This window comes from Lates calcarifer, linkage group LG18, assembly GCF_001640805.2.
Source record: "Lates calcarifer isolate ASB-BC8 linkage group LG18, TLL_Latcal_v3, whole genome shotgun sequence".
Lineage (NCBI taxonomy): Eukaryota > Metazoa > Chordata > Actinopteri > Centropomidae > Lates > Lates calcarifer.
Genome location: NC_066850.1, coordinates 15,016,669 through 15,039,006, shown reverse-complemented (window position 1 = coordinate 15,039,006; position 22,338 = coordinate 15,016,669). Strand labels below are relative to the sequence as shown.

At 38.5% G+C, this 22,338-nt stretch overlaps 1 protein-coding gene across 1 annotated transcript; it reads left to right on the top strand.

The window, feature by feature from the left end:
• The first annotated feature begins 1,329 nt into the window (after window positions 1–1,329).
• Window positions 1,330–21,496, top strand: LOC108888346 (aryl hydrocarbon receptor nuclear translocator-like protein 2). The gene is given in 18 exon segments (XM_051077655.1): window positions 1,330–1,544; window positions 8,649–8,760; window positions 8,915–8,953; window positions 9,044–9,085; window positions 9,219–9,376; window positions 9,468–9,550; window positions 9,642–9,707; window positions 9,709–9,735; window positions 11,069–11,186; window positions 11,291–11,443; window positions 13,996–14,230; window positions 14,684–14,790; window positions 15,059–15,209; window positions 15,506–15,561; window positions 15,658–15,769; window positions 15,886–15,976; window positions 16,742–16,838; window positions 17,904–21,496. Coding segments are annotated over 18 exon segments (1,848 nt in total). The 5' UTR covers window positions 1,330–1,501; the 3' UTR covers window positions 18,062–21,496.
• Window positions 21,497–22,338: the final 842 nt, after the last annotated feature.

Genomic DNA, 22,338 nt, shown 5'->3' with positions numbered 1-22,338 from the left:
CTGTCCACTAACGGCGCTTCCGGGCTAGTAAAATGCACGGGGACACTGTACTTTCTCCACAAACGGGCTTTAAATGGGTTAACGAGCCAACTGTCGCCACGTGACCATCAAGTTATATAATATATAGGTCAACACGTTTCTCGCTGGCACGTGCAGTCTTCTCTCTTACGTAAAGTCTCGTGCAAAGGTCTAGAATTACACTATGTAGGTGAGGGCCAAAGATCGTCAATTTAATACATGATGTATCACTCCGTGTTTTTTTATGTAGGAAATGGGGACAGTGTTAAAATTCGACTACATAGAGTACATTTTTGACATTGATTAAAGATGAAAACCTCATTGTCTAAAGCTTTCAAAGTTTTCGCACAGAACCAGTATAATGGTATGTGTAAAACTGTTGGCTACATTTCTGCCCTACATCAGGGTTCTCGTCATGTTTTACGAGATCAAAGTTATACAATGACACTGTTTATAGTGTACACATGTTAAACACACAAACATTTCCATACGCTCTTTTATGCGTGGTCGCGCTGGTTATGTACCAGGAAATAAGGTCAGAGTGAGACGTCTTCTTCACCGCCGCTCTGTCTGAAGGGAAGCTAGAGAGTACCCGAGCCAGATCGGTGATGCGCGCGCGCGCGCGCGCGAAATACTTTTTCAGGTCACCAAAACGTGCGTAGCAGCGGAGGAATCAATTTCTCTAATCGACGCTGGGCGGACTCCGTTTGATATGAATCATTAATTATTTCGTTAGCGTCGCCGTAATCTCATTCCATGCTTCCTGTCAGGCCATCACTTTTTGACAATGAATCCTATACAAGTCATTGTTTACGAGCTCTGTGGTGGGGACTGCAAGTCAGTAGAACATTTTGTTCACTGCAGCCAAAATGCAAGACACTTAAATTTGCATATGTGTATGTTGCATTATATCAAATTAGAAAACAAAAAGGTGCATTTAATGGCAGATGATAAATTCGAAACACATTTTATGCTGCGTTAACTTGGACATTCTGTCAATGTCCAGCTTCATGCGGAGAAATGTGTGTTATATGCTTTATGCTATATTTTCTGATTAAAGAGATGTTGATTCATGACTGAGACGAGCTATGAATGGACAGCAGCTGTCCTTATAAAACGTCGTTTTGCTGTCAACTGAACGTGGGCATGAATGAACCAAAAAGGCTTCGAAGGAGGAGACAAGCGTGAACTCTTCCCTCTTCCTTATTTCCTAAAGGACATAGGTGTTCCGTTGTCATCCACCCCCCACCCCACCCACGTTTCTGCCCCCCCTCACCCTGCCACTCCGCCTCTTTTGTAGGAAAAAAAATAGTAAGGGAGGAGGAGGGTGAGGGAAAAAAATGAAGTCAATTATACAACACCCCGGCTCTCCGTAGCTCCCTCCTCTCCTCATCTCCTCTGTGTTACTACTACAGCTGGTGGCTCCACATGCGCCGCGGCGCTTCGTAGCCTTCACCGGGCACACCGGCAACAGTTCGTAGGCATGTCGGCCGGTGGCTCTGAGGGGACGGCGGACAGGCCAGCAGGTAGGCAGACAACCACAATTACAGTGTTTACTGAGTGTAATTCAGCTGGCTACTTTTTGTCAGTTACCGGTGCTTCCGGTGCTTTCTGCTTTCTTTCTTCTTTGGCTGAAAAATCAAAGTAGAGGTAATAGACTACTTCCAGAAAGTGGTTCTGAACTTTTTTTTAGTCCCTTCATGCGAACAATTAGCCCACAGTTTTACAGTAAACAACCACCCAGGTTGTAGAGAGTATGGTTTATTGCAATTTTGTTTATTTAACTTTAATGTGACAGTAACATTTGGTGACAACAATAAGCGGCTCCTTCTCTAGGTAGCGACTGTAACGACACCACCCAGCCGAACAAATTAATTAACAGCCTAGCCAGCCTACCGGATAAAATACCGCATTACTGTCTGCAGCACTGGTGAATGGAGTAGCCGGACACCTACTTGCTAACCCGTTGTACCTAAAATACCGATTAGCAATCGGTGAACGGCCGTGCTGTAACGGTGGAAACCTGTCCATTCATTATTCTGTACTACGTGCTCGTCTCCGGCGGGACGCGCGCGCAGAGGGAGCCTGTGCAGTTCAGTTTCGGGAGGGAAGGGGGAGGGAGTACACGAACAAACCTCATGGAACCACGTGACTGTAACCACGACGACGATTTATCATAACGGTAACGATTTTTTTTTTTATTTTGCTAACCTTAACTATATAAGTCGTTGGCCATGGCCATTCTTTAATCCACCAAAGTAATTTTATTTGCCTCACCTTCACCAAACTGTCATCTGGGAGCTTAGTTTGTCACATGGTCTCACTAGGTTTGTCCATGTTGTCTTCCTCGTTCAGCTTCTTTCAAAAGTGGGTCAGTAGATCAGTGGAGCAACGCTGCCTTCACTGTGCAGCAGAGGGAGGTAGTCGCTCCCTGTCGGTTCCAAACCAGAGCAAGAAGCTCTACAGTCATGTCGGCTGTCGGAACTTCTGAAGCCAGCGCTGCATCAGCACGAAGTGTATACGAAACTCCATTAAATATCGAGAGAGATTTTTAAAAAAAGACTAGGAATCCCTTATTTAGTAGCTACCACTGTGCAACCACAAGTGCCGAAATATCCCCAAAAAACGTTATAATAATAATAATAAAATAGGAAACTATACATTATAAGGAATTATAATACTGTCAATCTAATATAACCTTGTGAAGTATTTTCCTTGGTTATTTATAAAGTGGTAATGAAAGTGTATCTCATACAGAAATGTCCCTTAAAATCAAAAGTGAATGATTACCATTTGAATTATTTATGTATAAGTGTTCTGTGTTAGTGTTATAGCTGATCTATCTATTCCACATTGTTTAAGCTCAAACAGTGCATCATGTTTTATTAGCTTAAAGAAATTAATGTCCTGCAAATGAACTATTAACTGCAGTTAGTTAATTCCAAAGCATGGTACTTAATTCTGTTTATTTCCCTAGTGTCTTTTTCTCTCAGTGTAACAGGTTTTCACAGTGGAACACATGATCTAATAATAATAAACTTTATTTATAGAGCACACAATGCAGCTTAAAGCACTGTACAAATAGTAGTAGTTTGACCAGAATATTGTGTGGGAAAACAGACTGCTTTCATATTCATTTTTAATACCATGATTTTTTGTGTTTAGATCTGGGGAGGATTTCAAGACATTTTAAATCAAATGGCTCAAATCTTACTGAAGTCTCAAGTTACTGATGTTAGAGTCAAGTCACAAGTATCTTTTGGTACACCCTTCTTTTCAAGTTTAGCCTACAAATCTGGTAAGTGTAGCTGCCAGTAAGCTCTCACAAAGTGGAAATATTTACATGGCATTATTTCAAAAATGTTGTAAAGTTCAGGAACTAGCCCTGGATCTTCATGAGAATGGACAACAGATTTTTTTAAATATAACATTTCAACCAAAGCCTCCTAAACATTTCTGCACTTCCCTCTAACTTTTAATGTTCCATATTTGTATTTCAATACTCCTGCATGTACTGTACATACTGTACAGCTACCTGCCTGAAAAATATTCTTTACAAATGCATGTGCTTTGTAACAAAATATGCATTGTGCTATATGTGGAAAAAATAGACTCATGTTGCAAAACATACTGCGTGTGTGCACATATTCAACCTAGTCTCACAGCAGAACATACTGGTTTGAGTAGATGCAGGAACTGTAGGCCAGTCAACCAGAAATAACCTAGAACATTCTGTACTGCAACTGTAGTATTTAAGGCTGGCTTCTCTGCATCCATCCAAAGCCACAACACTTGCAGATATGTTCTTAGAAGTGACTAGAGGAATTGAGCTTTGGCATAATGTGACTATGTAAATGTCTCATTTGGCTCAGATAACACTGTAAAAAATCACAGCTTACTGAGGTGAGAAGACACGTTGAGTGCTGTCTCTGTGGGATTTTATCACATCATGAAATCACTCAACTGCTATGAGACAATAGGATCCTTACATCTAGCTTATTAAATGTGATGGCATGATCTGCATTTGATAAACAAAATAATAACAAATTAACAGCCGCAACTGTGTATGACTGTCTCACTTACTATATCTGGAAAGTCGATACACTTTCTGTCTTGGTCAAAGGATCGATCAGGTGAATGGCATCCTGTTCTAGACACCAACTCTCTGCTCTGTGCATGTTAGTGTTGGAGAAATTGAGGATAGTTGCATTTATAAGCTGCAAGCTTAATCTTCTGAAAAGTAACAACATTACTCATAAATGTGTAGGTGTATTGTGTAAATATTATTTTTATTTGACTAAGTTAACTGTTTACAAATCTCCTGAGTTTTAACTGCAAAAGTAGCCAATTTTAAATGTGCACAGGGAGAATTTTAATGTTGTTAATATGATTTTTAAAGTCTAAAAATAAGTAATCAAGAATTTTCCTTTAAACATGATAAATGCATCTCTTTGTAGAAGCAATCTAAATAGTTAGCAATGCTAGCTTGATGACTAAAAGCACTCAAAGTAAAAATATGATATACAGTTCATTCAGAGGTTGTGTAAGTTTGGTTGCATAGATAAATGACTGTCAGCTTCAGATTAGAAGCTGTTGTTAAACATAGAAAATTACAGTGCGGTGTAGCACGACACACAAGTTAAAACAAATAAAGACACTTGCCAAAATGCTCCAGGGTATAGCCTATAACATTACAGTAAGAAACGCTCAGAGTCTCTCCCTGTGATTAAAGTCGTTCACCAAAACTCATGTTTTTGAAAAGCATTTTTGGTTGAATCTAAAACAGGGGGCAGAATATATATCTATATCTATATCTATATATATCTATATCTATATCTATATATATATATATATATATATATATATATATATATATATATATATATATATATATACATAAACACACATCTGATCTTTGTTTAAGAGTTTATTTCCAAAATGATATACTCCTGCTGAACTATATAAAGTGAAGTAACATTGTTTGTAACATTTTTCTTTTTCTTTTTACCAAAACAGAAGTTATCTGTCTTTCTAAAAAAGTTGCACAATTATCTTTACATGAATGTTAAATTTTGGAAGATTTCTCATTTTAGGAATGATGCACAAGTCATTTTAGAAGCTAACATATCATATAGTCAAATATATTTCTATGTATTTGTACTTTGTAGAGTGATCATGTATGAGCGTATTTTTACTAAAACATGAAACCATATTTTAAAAAAAAAAAAAATCAGTAAATTTAGCTAATTTTGGTAGATTCATTTTTCATTAATCCCTTTACTGAGTTCACATGAGTTCAGTTTCCTTTTCCAGCTATGAGTCTCACTCATGTACACAAATAGTAAAATCTTAAAACCATCTTTTATCCAGATCTTTGCTCTGGCTGTTTAGCCCAGACTATCACTGTAATTTATTCTGTTTGGACACCTAACATTCCCACCTTACCTTTTAACAACCTATTACTCTCTCTCTCTCTCTCTCTCTGTGTGTGTGTGTGTGTGTGTGTGTTTGTTTCCTGTCATAACTCTGTGTTAGAGATAGAATCAGGAGACACCAGAATAGCTGCACTTGCTCTGCTTTTGTGGAATTTTAAAGCAAGACATTTTCAGTGTATGATTGAAACTAGTCGAAAATATGTTTTGTGTAGCATCATCTAAAGCTGGTTAGAGATGGCCAGCGTTTATTAAATCTTTGTTGCTTTCCACTGTAAAGTTTGTTGGACATTTGTGTTGCTGTTTATTTGTTATTTATTGGCCTTGTGTTTTGTCACGGGACAAGCTTTTGGCTTATTTCTGAATTGTATTAAATTAGTTTGCTGCATTGTGATTACTGGTGTAGTAGTAGATTTTCACATCTATATTCTACATCAGGCCATATATACTCCATTTTTCATCACCAAATACCTTAAAATTATTCAAGTGGGATAAAATGTACTCTTTTTAAAAAAGGTACAGTTGGAAAGAAGTGCATGTAGGTCATATCGTGCCCACACTGAGTTTGTTACACTCCTGTGCATCTCCTCCATGGGTGGCGGTCAGGGTTTCTGTGTTTCAGTAATATGGCATGTCATCTGCTGCCCTGCAGGCTTGGCCCCTCATCAGCATTCAAGTCACGACCGGTGCTCTTGGCTCTCATGTGACTCAGAATGTTGACTGTCTATACGTGCTTGGCACAAAGCAGGTGCTGTCGCCTTCCTGAATGGCACGTTTTAGCTGGCACAGGTACCCAATGAAAAGATCCTGACTAATAAGGGAACAGGAGAAATGGTGTGACGTTGGAGGCGTCGTGTTGTGCAGCATCAGTTGCAGAGCAGAGCTGTGGTGGGTGGAAGGGAGAGCCAGCAAGAGCTCGCTCCCACATTCCACTTTTACGTCAGTGATGACCCACTAAACTCCTCTGGAGGGATTAAAGAAAATGATGCCGATGCCATTAAAGTTCACTGCGCTACTGACTGAACTGTAAAAGTTTGCCTGTTTGTAAAAGCTTGTGTTTTTCTATGAAATTTGATTTTGTATCCTTGGAAAGGGTCACTGTGACCTCTCAGACAGACTTTCCTCACAGATTTCCTTCCAGGTTTTCTTCTAGGTATCTTAAAATAAAGTATTACTCACATATCATTGTGCAAAGGTTGAGGATAAACATTTAAATCAAGTTTAAAGCTTAAAAATGAAGTGTTTTTAAGTGTCCCAGCGATCCAATAAAACTAGCAGACTAAAATATGGGTTCATTATTAAAAGTTTGCAGTGAGTATCAATTACTTTTCCTCCCTTAGTAGAGAAAAAAACAGGAGAATATGGGTCAGTTATGGTCAGCAGTCACGTTGAAAAGCTTTCCTCTCTTTTATCAACACTTTTTTCCCCAAATGAATGTCACAATTTAAAGTATGGGAGTCCTGAGAGAGAAGTAGGTCAATGTTACAGCATTATATAAATGTTAGGTAAGATGATAGCCCAAACCCCATTTACTCTCACGTGCCTTTTAAAGTGACAAACAGAGAGCATAGTTGGTGGTTTGGCGCCGTTCAATGGCAACCTTGAGACAGTGCATTCAGAGTTCGCCTAGAAACAGATGACTAGAGAGCAGGACTGAGCCAAAGCATTTAAGTGAGTGAGGGTGTGTGTGTGTGTGTGTGTGTGAGGGAGGGGGGGGGTTGTTGGTTTGGCAAGAGTCTAGGTAGGAATGGAAGACGAAAGAAAAGAATTCTGGCAGCTCTGCACTCAGAATGTTTTTGGCAGCCATGGGTCAGCTTTTAAAGTGGCATATGCCTTTTTTCCACAGCGAGACGAACATTCCTGAGCACTATATCAGCCTTTTAAAAATAATTGCCGCCCACTCCTGCAAAGACATTTGAGTCATCCTGAGTGTTTGCACACAAAAGACTTTTTTTTTTTTTCAAATATTGATGGATTCTTTTCAGGCTGTGCTGAAATTACCTTAGTTTCAAAAGGAAGTTTCAAAGTAATGACCTAAAAACTAACCTCACACTGCACACTCACACAATATGGGCTATTTTATGATTAGAAATATTATTCTATGTACATGTAACAGAAAAAAGGTCATTATAATCAATACTAAGTTTGAAATTTAATCCCACCAAATTTAATACATGGAAATATATTACTTTGAAAGCCATCAATCTGAATTCATGTGAATTAATTCTTCAGTAATTGTGTAATTTGTAATTTGTGTAATGTTGATTTTAAATAATTTAATTTAGAAAATTTTAATGTCCAATATTCAAAAAACAACAATCAAGTCATTTTTGGATTAATTATTCAAGTCAAATGGAAAACAAAATCAGTTTTTTTAAAATTGGAAAACTTGAAATGAGCTGGTTGAAATAGATGGTTGTTGAAGTAAAATATTGCAGTGCTATTAATTCAGTGCTATTTATTTAAAAAAATATTGAAAATCAATATTAATGAATATAAATCTTGCCTTTATTTGCTTCCATAGACCTAGAGATTTTTTATGTTTTAGGGACTCAGAGTAGCACAAAGCTGCTATGATTACATCAAACTAATAACAGCAGTATGATGACTTAGAAATATTAATGATTTTTTTTTCAAACAATCAGGGTGTAACAATTTACTTAATTGTAATAAGAGATAAGAATCTGTATGTTTTTACGGATGGCACAGTTGAGCATGTAAATGATCACCATTGTGCATCACTGATGTACAATGATAATTACAGGTTGTACACAAGTACAGCATTGGTTGTGGCCAGTAATTAGCCCGAGATAAATTCCATAAACGTGCATTGATTTTGTTATTGTCAAACAGTTTTGCTTGTTAACATTCTGTTATACAGCGCAGGTGTGACCTGTCACCAATTAAACCAATTAAAATAGTCTCACTCTCAGTAAGTCACCTGTTTTCTATATTTGGTTCAGTGCATTTGCATGTGCACTTAATAAGAACCAGAGTCTTATCAGCTTCACTCTACTTGATGAATATTTACTGTTCAGTATGTGCAACAAACCCATCAACCCTAGTGGCAGAGCAAGTATCATTAATCCATTCATGCTGAATTACTGAACGTCTGACAAGGATGCAATATGGAGATCTCAAGGTTGATGTATTTATTTTCAGTCTCTTGCATCGCTGATGGTTGTTTTCATGTATCAGATCCCCCTGAAGAGGACAAAAAGCCAAGTCAAGCAGGCCCCTCGCTGCCAGCTGTCGAGCTGCCAAGGAAACGAAAGGGAGATGTGGAGGAGAGGTCAGGCACCCATGTACAGTAAGAGGAGTGCTATGTTGTTTGTGAAGAAAAACAAACTCAGTGTTGTTTTGCTTTATATTCTCTGGAGTAAATTCAGTGTGATTACCCTAATCTGCATAAATTCATCTTATTATAAATGAAATGACTCACATGTAACTATTCGATCTTACAGGCAAAGCCTCGACATCGAGATGGATGACGACCTCAGCAAGTACACTGACTTCTTGTCTTTATTGACACACTGTGTTATGAACAAATGTTGGCAAAGAATTAATTAGATTTTTGATCTTTTTATTGGCAGATCTGAAGGAGAGGATCAGCAAGTCAAAATGAAATGCTTCAGGTGATTCTACTGTATTTTTACATCAAATTAATGTGCTATCTGTGTCTTGAAAAACCTTGGTGGTTCTCATTGGTCTCATTTGGCATGTGATGTGAACAGCTTTATTATTGTATTTATCATATATTATCAACAGGGAGCCTCATCGCCAGATTGAGAAGCGGCGACGGGATAAAATGAATAACCTCATTGATGAGCTGTCTGCCATGATCCCTGCCTGTCAGCCCATGGCTCGGAAGCTTGACAAGCTCACTGTGCTGCGGAAGGCTGTCCAACACCTGAAAGCCCTCAAAGGTAGCTCTTAATCCACCTGGTAATTTGAATGAATTAAATGTCAGTGACATTGATTCTGTTCGGTCTAAGTTTCTGTCTACTGTGTTTTCAGCTGGGACGAGCAGTGCATTCACAGACACCACGTACAAGCCTTCCCTCCTGCCTCATGATGACCTCAGGCACCTTCTGCTCAGGGTAGGTGCTTCAAGTGCGAACCCCGACAAGTCCCATTTGATCATATATTTATATGTTTATTAATATGTAAATTTATCTACCTACCCACCAGGCTGCGGAGAGTTTCCTGTTAGTTGTAAGTTGTGACCGGGCAAAAATCCTCTTCATCTCTGAGTCCTGTCTCCAAGATCCTCAACTTCAGCCGGGTGCGTTGCACTGATGCTTCACTACATCACACACTCATTTCACTGTTGTCAGCAGTTATAAAAAAATGCAAGAAATAGCACTGTGTGTAGACCCAATCCAATCAATTGTACTAAAAGATTAAAAGGTCAGAGGCACTCCCCACTGAGAGTCAAGTTTTTAACCTTGTTAACATGTCAGTGTGGTGTTTTTTAATAGTAACAATAATAAACACAGCATGAGGAGGCGCAGATGTACTTCCAGACCCTTTTTGGATTTTTTTCCCCAACTTTTCGTGTCAGGAAACCATGTTAAACTAAATATTATATACAGAGCCTAAGAAGAAATATAAAACATACTTTTAACCTCTGACAAGCTCTTCTTAGGCTCTGTTTTGATTATTTAACTAATATTCAGTTTTGTTTTTGACTTGACTAACACTTTTTCACCACACATCTCCAGTTTTCAGGGTTCCACATAAAAGTCTTCACCTCATCTGCTCTCAGCATCTGCATTAGTTTGCCTTAATGGCACATAATCCTTTTGTGGCCGATGAACCAAATCTTTACAACAGTCTTCAGATAAATTGTTGTGGACACAAAATTGTGCGAGTCTGTGGATTTAATGAGAAAACAAACACATGATTCATTTTATTGAAGCTCTTGAAGGTCTGATAGCACCAGAGGCAAAACCTAATACTCATGGTCACGTCTTGTTTTTTATTTTTCTGCAAAGCTGCCAGTCTCTAAGCTTTCCTTAAGTTTTTTGAAAGTCAGTTTATAGTGCTTGGCAACCAGAATGATAACCACACCTGCTCTACATTCTTCACCACATTTTCCAGCTTTGGGACGCACTGTAGGCAAACTGAGAGGAGTGGAGATTAGGAGGGATACAAGAGAAAAGCTTCTAAAGAAATTTGACTCTGTGTCTGCACCAACAACACTATCAGCCATGACTGCTGCTATTAAACCAGGACTGCTACATATCCAGTGTGCAGTACTGTTGTATACACTTTTACATTTATACATAAATCCTCATTTTCATAATTTATTTAACTTGGTATCTGATATTTTGTAAGACTGGTGCTCTTATTTCTGTGCTGACCTGTTTTCTTGACCAACACATTTTGTTGTTCTGTTGACCCTGTGTTAACCTACATACTGTGTGACTAATAGAACTGAACTGCAGGGTAGCATGTGTTTTTTGGGGGCTTTACCACTAAATGACTAAAGGCTGAATACATGCTGCAGAAAGTCTCTCCCTGGATGCATTCAAATGCTCAGTTACAATCCAGAGATTCAGAGCTGATGTACAGAGTGAGGTGACTAAATAGGTGTATGACACTTTGATTGACAGATGGAGCTGACTGGGCAGAGCCTGTTCGATTTCATCCACCCCAAAGACATCAACAAGGTGAAGGAGCAGCTGTCGTCCTCAGAGTTGTACCCTCGCCAGCGCCTCATTGATGCTGCAAGTGAGTCTCTTTGCCTTTGAGAAGTGGACCCAAACGAATGAAATTTAGAATTAAACAAAGAGTGATCACTGTGAAACTCATAAATGTCATCTGTCTGTGTGCAGCTGGTGCTCAGGTCCAGGCAGAGACCCCCGTCAGGGCATCCCACTTGTCAACTGGGGCTCGGCGATCATTCTTCTGTCGCATGAAGCACAGTCGGGTGGCAGGGAAACATGAGGACAAAAGCTCATCACTGCCCAGTACTTCCAAAAAGAAGGGTGGGTTCAGACAACAACAGCAACATCATTGGGGAAGTTTTGGTTTTGGTTGAGCGTTCAGCTTAATTCAGTCCGAGACACTGAGGATGAGGTGCTAAGCAGCAACAGCCAGACCTCTGCTTTGAGTCTAACAGTCACATATAGCAACATTAATTATTAAATCAAAACCAAAAACAAATACATTGAGGAGTATCCGGGTCTAATGGGTGTGCTTCACACCTGCATGAATGTGACTGGTCGTGACTAGTCAGCTGATGGCCTCACAGCTAGTGAATGAAACAGCTGATGCTAATCAGCTAATATAAGCACAACTTGTGTGTTCCGTGTCAACTACCAGAGGTTGTAGGACTCCTGATTATCTTATTGACTCATTTAATTAGAAAATGAAGCTCTATCCTGGACACACATGCACAGACAAAGACAAAACTCGGACTCCTCTTCAGTCCACCACTTAAAATCATCTGGTTCTGCTGCTCCATGCTTTGTCCTATTTTAAGGTAAACACTTCCAACAATTCTCAGTTTTACTCTAGCTGAAATGCCAGATGGATGGGACATTTTGCTGAAAGCAATATAACAAAAGTGCCAGAAAATGTGTGCTATTTTGGATCATTTTATTTCTGTTGAGAGTGCTTGAGGTGATTCAGCTGAGAGGAACAGCCTGAATAGGTTATAAAAAGACCTGAACTATTAAGCTTTGTGTATATAGTCATGTCCAGCCGTGGACCTGCAGGGCACTTTGGCTCAAACAGATGAGCTGAGATTGCCTGAGAAGCAATAAAGAAATTATCTGATTAAGATCTGGTGGATAAGGTGGCGGTTGGGTTGTGACCGCCTCTTCCCCTCTCTCTGTTGGCAATAGTTTGGCAGGGTAGAATAAAAATATGTGAGCCTATGACATGATGTGACCTCAGTCTCTATGGAAAGAATGAACAAAAATGACTTTCTTATCTCTGTTGCTGTTTACTGAAGGTATTAGAGACAGATAATTCTGATGTTTGTTTCTTCTGAACATCTCCAAACCAAACAAATGAAATGTCACGTCAATAGTTTGTGAAGAAACAAATGTGTGATGACAGCTGCAAAATGAGTCCTGTCTGTTGTTAAAATACACACTAATGGTTTTTTTCCAAACTTTTCTCAAATGTGGGTCAGTTTTACTGAGTGATGCCTTCATGGAAAGAATTCAGGGTTTGATCAAGACCTTTTTTTCCCAAAGAGATGCCACAATTTAAAACATGTTGTCCTGCACAGGAAGTAGGTCAGTGTTACAGCATTGTATAACCACAGAGTAAGAGCATGGTGCAAACCCCTCTTACTGTAAACCTAATTGTGGTGGCAGAAACAGGAGGTTTGGGACCACTCAGTGGCAAACCTCAGCAACTGCACTGCAGTATATAAGGAAGGGAAGCAATGACTTCTAAATTGTCCCATATTATTCAGTCAAGACCTTTTCAATTATAATCCTTTCAGAAGGTCTTTTTTAATATGTTCAAATTAAATGATATGTTTGGTGATATTAAATATTTTTTCTTTTCAACAAATGCCACAGATGGGGTAGAAAAATAGTAGTATCCAGATCCTTATTTAAGTAAATGTGCTGTATATACATATCTTAAGTAAAAATAAACACAACATATTATCAGCAAACTGTAACTTAAGTAATTGTTCAGCAGAAAAGATGACTCCTGTCACTCATCTATTATATATCACATAAGATTTAAATACAGATGTGTCACTGTAGAATTTTACTGTTGTGGCTGTTTGAGGTAAAAACAAAGTTTGGTTACCTTTTTCTATTCATTATGAGCTTTTCTCTAATCTATGCTTTCTATGTGAAGTATTGGATGAGTTACCTCTATTAACCTCAAACAGAACATCTGATACATCTGAGAGGTACAAGACATGTACAACTTACAGACATCTGACACATGAGAAGGGGTCCCAACCAGTTTTTTTTTGAAGGGGCCACAAAACCTAAAAGGCTGGAAACAATTAGGTTAATCTTAAACAATGCATTGTGTTTTATTTGCATATTTTATATTTTTAATGTAAAATTGTAGTCTGTAATGTGACCAGTTACAGCAGCTGCCAGAGTAAAAATAACATTTCCACCTCATATGTAGTGAAGAAGAATTATATTGTAACACGAAATACTCAAGTACAGTACTTGAGCAGTTGCATTTAGAACACTTTACAGGAGCCTGAATGGCCTCTGATTCAAATGAGTGTTTGCCTTATTGATTACATTTTGGCTGAAATTTGAACTGCTTGAAAAACAGGATGGATTGCTGAAACAAAAAAAAGGTTATATAATAAAACATGCTTGTCCAAATACAGACAGTATGCAAATCTTACAAAACAAATAATAAAAACAAAGGAAAACTGTAAATAGCAATGGGTCTCATTGACATGAACACACAAAAATTAATTGCATATTGCATATTTTATTTCCATAGTAATCCTGATATATTTAGTCAAATAAATCAGGAATTAGAACTTTTTAAAGTTTAAGTTTAAAGTTTTACACACTACTTGTTTTTCTGTCCACAGACACTTACAGATACTGTACCCTCCACTGCACTGGATACATGCGGAGTTGGCCGAGCAGCCAGCTGGACTCAGAGAGCGACCCCGAGAAAGAAACCTCACACCTGACCTGCCTGGTGACGGTGTGCCGCCTCCACCCTCACCTGTCCCACCACCCTTCCAAAGACGTCAGTGTCAAACCCACTGAGTTCGTCACCCGCTGTGCGATCGACGGCAAATTCACTTTTGTAGACCAACAGTGAGTTTCCCAATACTAACTTCCTGCGTCTGCACCATTTATTCTGTCTGTGCTGAGGTATGGATCTGTTCTGAATACACGGCTCCGCTGAGAAAGCAATGGCAGAGGCGTGTTGTGATGAGGGGGCCTCTGAGCGTAGAGCATGAGTTTTACCAGTGGAGATAATCCTTTCTATCTTTGCTGTTGTTTCTCAGAGGGGAGGTGTGCATCTTGATGACATCACATGAAAATCTCTTCTCATTTTTGGGAAGTAATTTCACACCACAAGTATAGTGAATCATTTTATCAAATTTCCCATATGTGTGACTGATTACTGTTAACATGGCTCATTTAAACAGTGTCAACTGTCATTCCCACTTTCACTGTTTATGATCGGCACAAACCTGAGAAACAGCGACAGAGACAGACAAAGCAAGAATAACTTAACTCCCTTTTTATCCTCTCTTTTCCCAGAGCCACAACCGTCATTGGTTATTTGCCGCAGGAAGTTCTTGGCACATCATGTTATGAGTACTTCCACCAGGACGACCTGCAGCACCTCGCAGAGAAACACAGGCAAGGTGATGGAGCAAAGCCAGCACTGCTAACAAACTTAGTCCCATATCTGATTAAAATTAGAGCTGATGAAAATTCTGGGCCAAAACAAGATGTCTGTGATGTTTGAAAATGCAGCACAGCTCAGAAACGTATTTCTTATGTCGAAGCTCAAGGAATTGACTTTTTCTAATGAACAATAGTGATGGCCAAACAGCAGTGTAGCAACATTTTTTTTTTTTTGTAATTTTCCACTGTGCTTTGTGATAACAACCGTGTCCAATCTCTTGGCAGTTCTTCGAAGCAAAGAGAAGATTGAGACACAGTGCTACAAGTTCAAAACAAAATATGGCTCCTATGTTTCACTCCAAAGTCAGTGGTTTAGTTTCACAAATCCATGGACCAAAGAAGTTGAGTTTATCGTGTCTTTAAACAAGGTTATGTCGTAAGTATTGATTCATTCATGGGGATGAAATTAAGCATTACCTTCATGTCTCACAACACCTCACGTACAGTGTCATTATTGGAGGAAAGGCTGTTACGTACTCATACTCATATTTTACAACTTAAAAGACCTGTTTTTGGCTTTTGAACAAACCTGATAAAGTCTAAATGACACTGATTGTCCAAAACCTTTGGTTTTAATGTTAATGTCCTATAATATCCTCACATAATGCTTTATATTACCAAATACAGCTGATTCATGCATAAAGCAGCATCTATACCCATTTGCACCAGCAGGGGGCTTGGTCACACAAAAGGTGAAGAGGAAGCAGGCAGCTCAAAAGCACTTCAGGGTAAGAAATATAGACTCTATATCATATGGGCATTTGTTTCTTGTTTAAGAATTTTCTTTATGTAAAGCTCATTTTACTGTTGTCTTTTTTCCACAGAAGACACAAAGCAAATACCCATAATTCCTGGCCTTTCCAGTGGTTTGGGCACAATGATCTACGCAGGCAGTATAGGGACCCAAATTGCAAATGAGCTCATCGACTCCTGCAGGTGCGTAATGTACTGTAATTGTGTGTGTGTGTGTGTGTGTGAGTGAGTGAGAGAGAGGGAGAGAAATTCATGATTATTTATATGATTATTTTATTTGCTGCTGTGTTTTCGAGCAGGATGAACTCGTCTCCATCAAGCGGAGCTTCCAGCCCGTTTGGCCCAGCCCAGGAGAAAGGTCCACTGGTTTCCCCTCAAACCAGCAAGAGTGTGAGTGACCTAAACTATAGCATATTCAATTGGAGGCAAATGACACTCTTTTGGTTTGTGTAAGTAGTTGCTCTGATCAAGGTACAAACTAACAGCGTAATTTTATTCAGATGTTTAGCTTTTCAGTTCATACATTAGTTTTCCCATTTTTCGAGACTGTAAACTTAGTTTAGAACACCTAGAGGCATGTTTTGTGTTTTCATGCTTCTCTTGTTTAAATGTCAATTTTAGTGGCATAAGGAAGTTAAATTCAAATGCATGGCTGGAGAGTATATATGTACTGTAACATTCAGGTACATTTGTCATGTAATAGTACTGTATAGGTACATACTAAATTTTATGCTAATTTTAGCTCTGTGTGGTGTGTATATATGTCTGTCATGGCTTGCAGAGGCCATGACAGACAACTAACTGAGTTTGCAACCTCATGTTTCAATAATATGAAGTACTGTTTCAAGTAATATTGATAGAATAATATAGTAATATTTATATATAAATACTAGAAATGTAGGGCTGAATTATTCCATTGTGCTACTTGTAAAGTAAATATCTTGTTTTTCCACCGCTGCATGCCTACATGTCCTTATAGTGTCTCTGTAAACCTGAACATTAATTCAACTGTAAGAGAAAATGTATACAAGAAATTAAGACAGTGTGTACTTCTACAACCTGTTATCTTGAATTTAATTACACACTTCAGTGGAGAAAGGTGAAACAAGGGGTCCCATGCAGTGTTGTGGCATAAGATGGCTTTTTTTCCCTCAGACATCCAGCAGAGAGGAAACAGCGGGCAGTTCATCACAGTCCCAGTCTGATTCGAGGACAGCAGTGGGCGCTAGCAGTGCAACTTCTGAAAGTACAGGTATTGTCAGCAGGATAATCATAAATCCAATCCAATTTAATCTACATCTCTGCAAAGAAGAACAAGAGGAAATGGGCTGCATCCACAAAAGGAGGAAAAAGGCTTTTAAAATGCATTAGGCATTTTATATTGGCAAAGAACTCAGAGACTATATGTTGACACTACCCACGATTTCACAACTGCAGGCCCTTAATCATCAGGTGATCCATTTAGATCAGATTTAGATGACACAAAAGATCAGTATGGTAAATTCCAACATGTACAAATACAGTTGACATAATGTAAACAATAACCCTTGATGATTTATGAAAATCTATATTTTCATTGTTTCTATATAAAAATATAAAAGCACATGTGTGATTTTTACAAATACCACAGAAACTCTCAAATATCCAGAGATGTTCTAAAGTAAATTCTACTGTAATATATCATTTGGCATAATAACTGATAAACTTTATTGTAAAGAAAAAAAAAAAACTCCCAGCTAAATATACTTTAGGTAAGGTGCATGTCATGCTAGCCTGTTCTGTCACCTCTTTTCTTCCTCTGAAGTTAGCATGCTGACCAGTTAGCCCTGGCTCAGCCAGCTGGTCTCATCACTTTCCAATAGCAACTCACTGTAGAGTCCAGACTGACCCTGAAGAGGTAGCACTGCTTAGGGGGTGTATCTTAACCTCTTGTATTGTAAACATAGTGACGCTCTTGGCAACCATCACCACCACCCGCTCTCAACAAGAACCATGTTTGGCAGCAGGGTAAACTTACAAATAGTCCCTTTAAACATTCTACTTTGAGCCTGTCTTTCAAACAGTATGGATTTTATTTCGCATATTTTTACACAGAAGTTATGGTCAAATGAACTGTAAAAATAATTTGTTCTAATACTTTGTGGCAAAAAGGAAGTTACACACCTCATGCCTAGTTACCCTACTTTTACCTGGGGGGCCCCAGATATGTAGTCTGCAATTGGACCCTTCTGTCTAAATCAGCATCTTCAGTGGATGTGAACAAGGCAGGATAGCAGATTTTCCTGAAATTTTGTTTTCTCTGGTCTGTTTCACCCAGGTGAGCCGTCCCAGCTAGACTTGGACAGCATGGTGGTGCCAGGCCTGAGCAGCTTCAGTAGTGATGAGGCAGCCATGGCAGTTATCATGAGTTTGCTGGAGACAGATGCAAACATGGGTCAATCGGGGGACTTTGAGGACTTACACTGGCCTTTCTAGAGGGTGCACAGATTTTTGGCCCCTCTATGCACTCTTGTGCCGTTTTCTTGCCGTTTGCCGAGAACTTAAGCATTCAGTTGCTCATTTTGTGACTGACTGGCCTTGCACAACTGAAGCCACTGGACTCAAGAGATGCTGGCTGCAGACACAAGATGGCGTCAACAGCGGAGGGCACGCGACTCCAGTGTGGGTGTTGTACCTTTTTGTGATTTTCACAAGCCATTAAAGACACCAGCAGGGTAAGTGCACCATAGGTCAGTTACAGTCTGTCTTTGAATGAGAGAAAAGCAAAATCTGAGGATTTAATGCACAGCTCCACTAACATAGATGTTCAAACAGCAATCGAGGGATTGTAGCTCGCTATTACATAGCTATTTAGTTGTGGTAACTGCAGCAAATGTAGCCTACTAATTGTAATGTTATTGATAAGATGGGACAGTGTTTTTCCTCAGTCTTCATCACATCTTGAGCATCTGAGTTAGTGGATTTGAGGTCTACAACTTTATATTCAATCTGGCAAACAAGAATACATAGATTTCAATTAATGATGTTAACAATAAAACTTCTCTCAAAGGGACAGATTTCAAGAATTGAATTAAAATGGGAATTACTACTTTAACCATTAAAGCCAAATACATTCCCCCTGAAGGTCATGTGTCAGAGATTCACCATGTTGTGTCTGCATCCCCCTCACTGGACTTGTACTAAAGGCTGCAACATGTCATACCTGAGGAATCCAGACAGCAGGATAGAAGTTTACGTTAATAGGAAATATTGTGACTGTGACTGCCTTGTTGGTCCCCCGGCTCCTGCCTGAAGGAAAGTGAGGTTAATGTGTTCCTGGAGCCTGTGGTGATTCAGTGTCTTCTTCAGTGACACCTCCGCATCCTCAAAGGGGCTTAAACACAGCCTTTCCACAGCAGAGTGATCTATCTGTTTTCTCTGATGCCCCCAATGAGTAACCAAGGTCTGGAGGAGAATCAGACTCCCACCATACGCTGTGCTGCTACAGATACTTATCAAACCTTTGACATTTGTGAAAGCCTTGGTAACCAGTGATGACCTACATGTTTTTCATAACATGATCTGATTGTTCCATTTTTTACTCTGTTTTTTTAAGATCCCACATTTTAAATAATGTAAAAAAAAAAAAAAAGAGAGAGAGACTCTGCTGAGGGTTTTTTTTTTTGTCTGATATTCAGTAGGTGCTGAGAAAGGCTAAAGAGAACATCTACCCCTCCCTAACTGAGAGGTCCACACTATTGAATATGCAAATCTGGATCTGTCTATAACTTCTAGTACCCCACTTACTACCACTACTAGTCCAGTTACACTCAGATTGTAGGTACCACAGCCACATATACTAAACCACATTTACTATGTGGTTTAAACTAAAGGATAACTTTGGCATTTTTGAACAGTAATTTTACCTTGCAGAACACAGGCTTTGCTAATCTACTGCTGTCTTGGTTTGTTAATTTGTTTGTGTTATTATGTGACTTTCAGTGGTAGAAGTATTCAGATCCTTTACGTAAATAAAAGTACCAAATAGTAACACAAACCAATTAACAGATCGAGGCAGTGATATTTTAGCAGCTCCAACATTTTGTCAATGGAGTGTGGTAGAAATATATAGAAAAGTTGCTGTTTAAACAAAGAGGGTCTTTCTCTTCAATAACAATGTCTAGTGTAGGAATCCTGTCCATAATGTTGTCAAACACTCATGACAATCTGAACCTCTCAGTGCTTGCTCGGTACTGCACAGATTCCAAAGATTTTTGTCCCTATCATTCATTTACATCTGAAAACATGGGAAAATAAGGCCCTGGTTAGAAAATATCCTTAAAGTAAAGCTGATTTCAAACATGTCTTTATGAAAAGAGAAAAAAGAGCATGTCTGAGTTTGTTGGCACTTTGGAACTTTTACTGAATTTGCTGAGCAACTCTTGCACACTTTGACTGTCGCAAAATAAGTGTATGATCAGGAAATATAAGCCAAACTAAGTCTGACAATATGTGCCAGGTAAAGAATCTATTTGATCGGTAAAGAAATTATTGGTCTCTGAATTACAGGAGGCCAACATCTGGCACCACCAGCACACACTGTCTGATTTTACCAGCTAGCTACATCTAACATCAATGAATGCAAACACTATCAAAAGCAACCAAGGAAATATGCCCCATGGAGGAAGCTTTACATTTGGACACATTGTAATAAAATACAATAGTAAAGTACAACAAGTAAGAAATACTTGAATATTGATTCCTGTTTACAATTTTTGGTCCTAAGATAAACAGCTGGACTTTATAGCAAGACTCCCCTTTAAAAGACGAATGTGACAAGTGTGTTAGGTGAACCCCACATCTCATCACATTGAAAGTATCCATAGAGAAAAACACATTTTTCAATGGAGAGGGTCTTTTAAATGGAATATTTCTCCATAAAGTTTATAAATTGTTTTCATATTGAATGTGCACTAAAAGACTGAGCCCTACTATGCCTATACTGTGTGCTCACATATCACATATTTACTGTACTCCAGACAGTTCTGTGAAGGTAATCTACTGTACACTGAACTCCTCGGAAAATGTAGAAGGTCCACTGAGGATGTGAAAATGTTTTCCAGTGTTAACAAGGGACAAGCCAATATTTTTAGACAAATTTAATACTGTGTGGTATGTTATGTAGCCCACCTTCTTATTCCTCCTGTTGCCCCAAAACAGTCTTTGAACAGTCTACCACTGCACAGAAATTAGCAATAATGTTGCAGTTTATCTATTTCTGAATGTCCCATTACCACATCGGCCTCTTGTAAAAGCAGAGAGACCAATTTTAACATCAGCAGTTCAGCCACAAGGCAGGTTGAGGGTCTGAGAAAGGGGTATCACCACAAGCATGAATTATTCTATTATCAAGCTATTTATTTCCTTATGACCCTACTTCAAAATCAGTTGGTTAATGCTAGCTATCTGGGGTTGACAGGTTGAGGAGGGTGAGTGAAAAAATGTAATTATAAAATGACCATTGAACTGTACTGTAGAGTGATGTTAACAGTGCATGTGAAGGTGGATTTTACTTTAAACCCAGTGATTGGCCTTCATACAGCAAGTGTAAACTCTGGTTTTATCACTGGTTCCTCTAGTCTTGAAAGCATAATGTGATTGTATTGCCTTGAACACATATTGTTTCAACAAAAGTTTCAATTGTAAATCAACCATTATGCACTCTCTTTGGCTTTAAAAGCAAAACTGTTGGTACTGGTCAATATTTGCTGTTGCCATCAGTGCCATTTGAAATGGGCTCTAAATCATATTGAACAAGCCCTGCTATCAAAACAACAAAATGTCTGATATTTGTACAAATTGTTGTTAATGTATCTGCTGTAAGGAGGAATGGAGGCTGAAGTCTTTGAAAGTAAAACAGTTTTTCATAAATGGTCTGAATTCTGTTTACCATAATTTACACTTTGCTATATCATCATGAGTAGCTAGAAGATTGTTGCAAGTAGACTGCATGTACATGTACATATACATGTCTTACAAAATGTTAAGCACTAAAAAAGTTTAATTATTTTTAAGAATTATGGCTGTCCATCCATGTTGGAATCACGTGAATTATTACATCCTCAAATAGATATGAAGAGTTATACTTTATTCATATACCTCTTATAATATGAACTCACATAACATGAAGACAACAAAGCAAGAATATCTAAATCTATTGGTAATATTTGCACAATAGAAAAACAGGCCACAGCTGTTAGGATTAATCAAAATGTAGGTATCATGATACATGTTTTGAGAGTAAAATCTGACAATACTGACGATACTGTACTATTCCTCAGATTTAAAAGGCTTCATATTTAATATAATAAATATTATATACACATTTGGGACATTTTCTGCTAATAGATTGGTTAATCTGAATACACTATCCTTTTCCACAAAAATGTGATGCTTGCAGCATTCACATATCTATGGAAAAAATACAGCTCTCACTCATTAATTTCTGGTTGAAAAGAAAAAAAATCTTCTGTTGATATTACCTTTTATATTATTGTATTGTTTAATTATCATAAATGTTTTAGTGTCCACCAAAAAAAAAGGGGGAAAAATCACAGGAGTGGAAAAAGTGCAGAACTATAAAATATTGTAGCCATATTTCTATACTTCTTTGTTAATAATGAAAGGATAAGGATAAAAGGCACAATGCTTCTATTCATTATTTTTTTTTCCTGCCCCTCTAAGGCAGCACATTTGTCTTGCCTTAGAGAAGT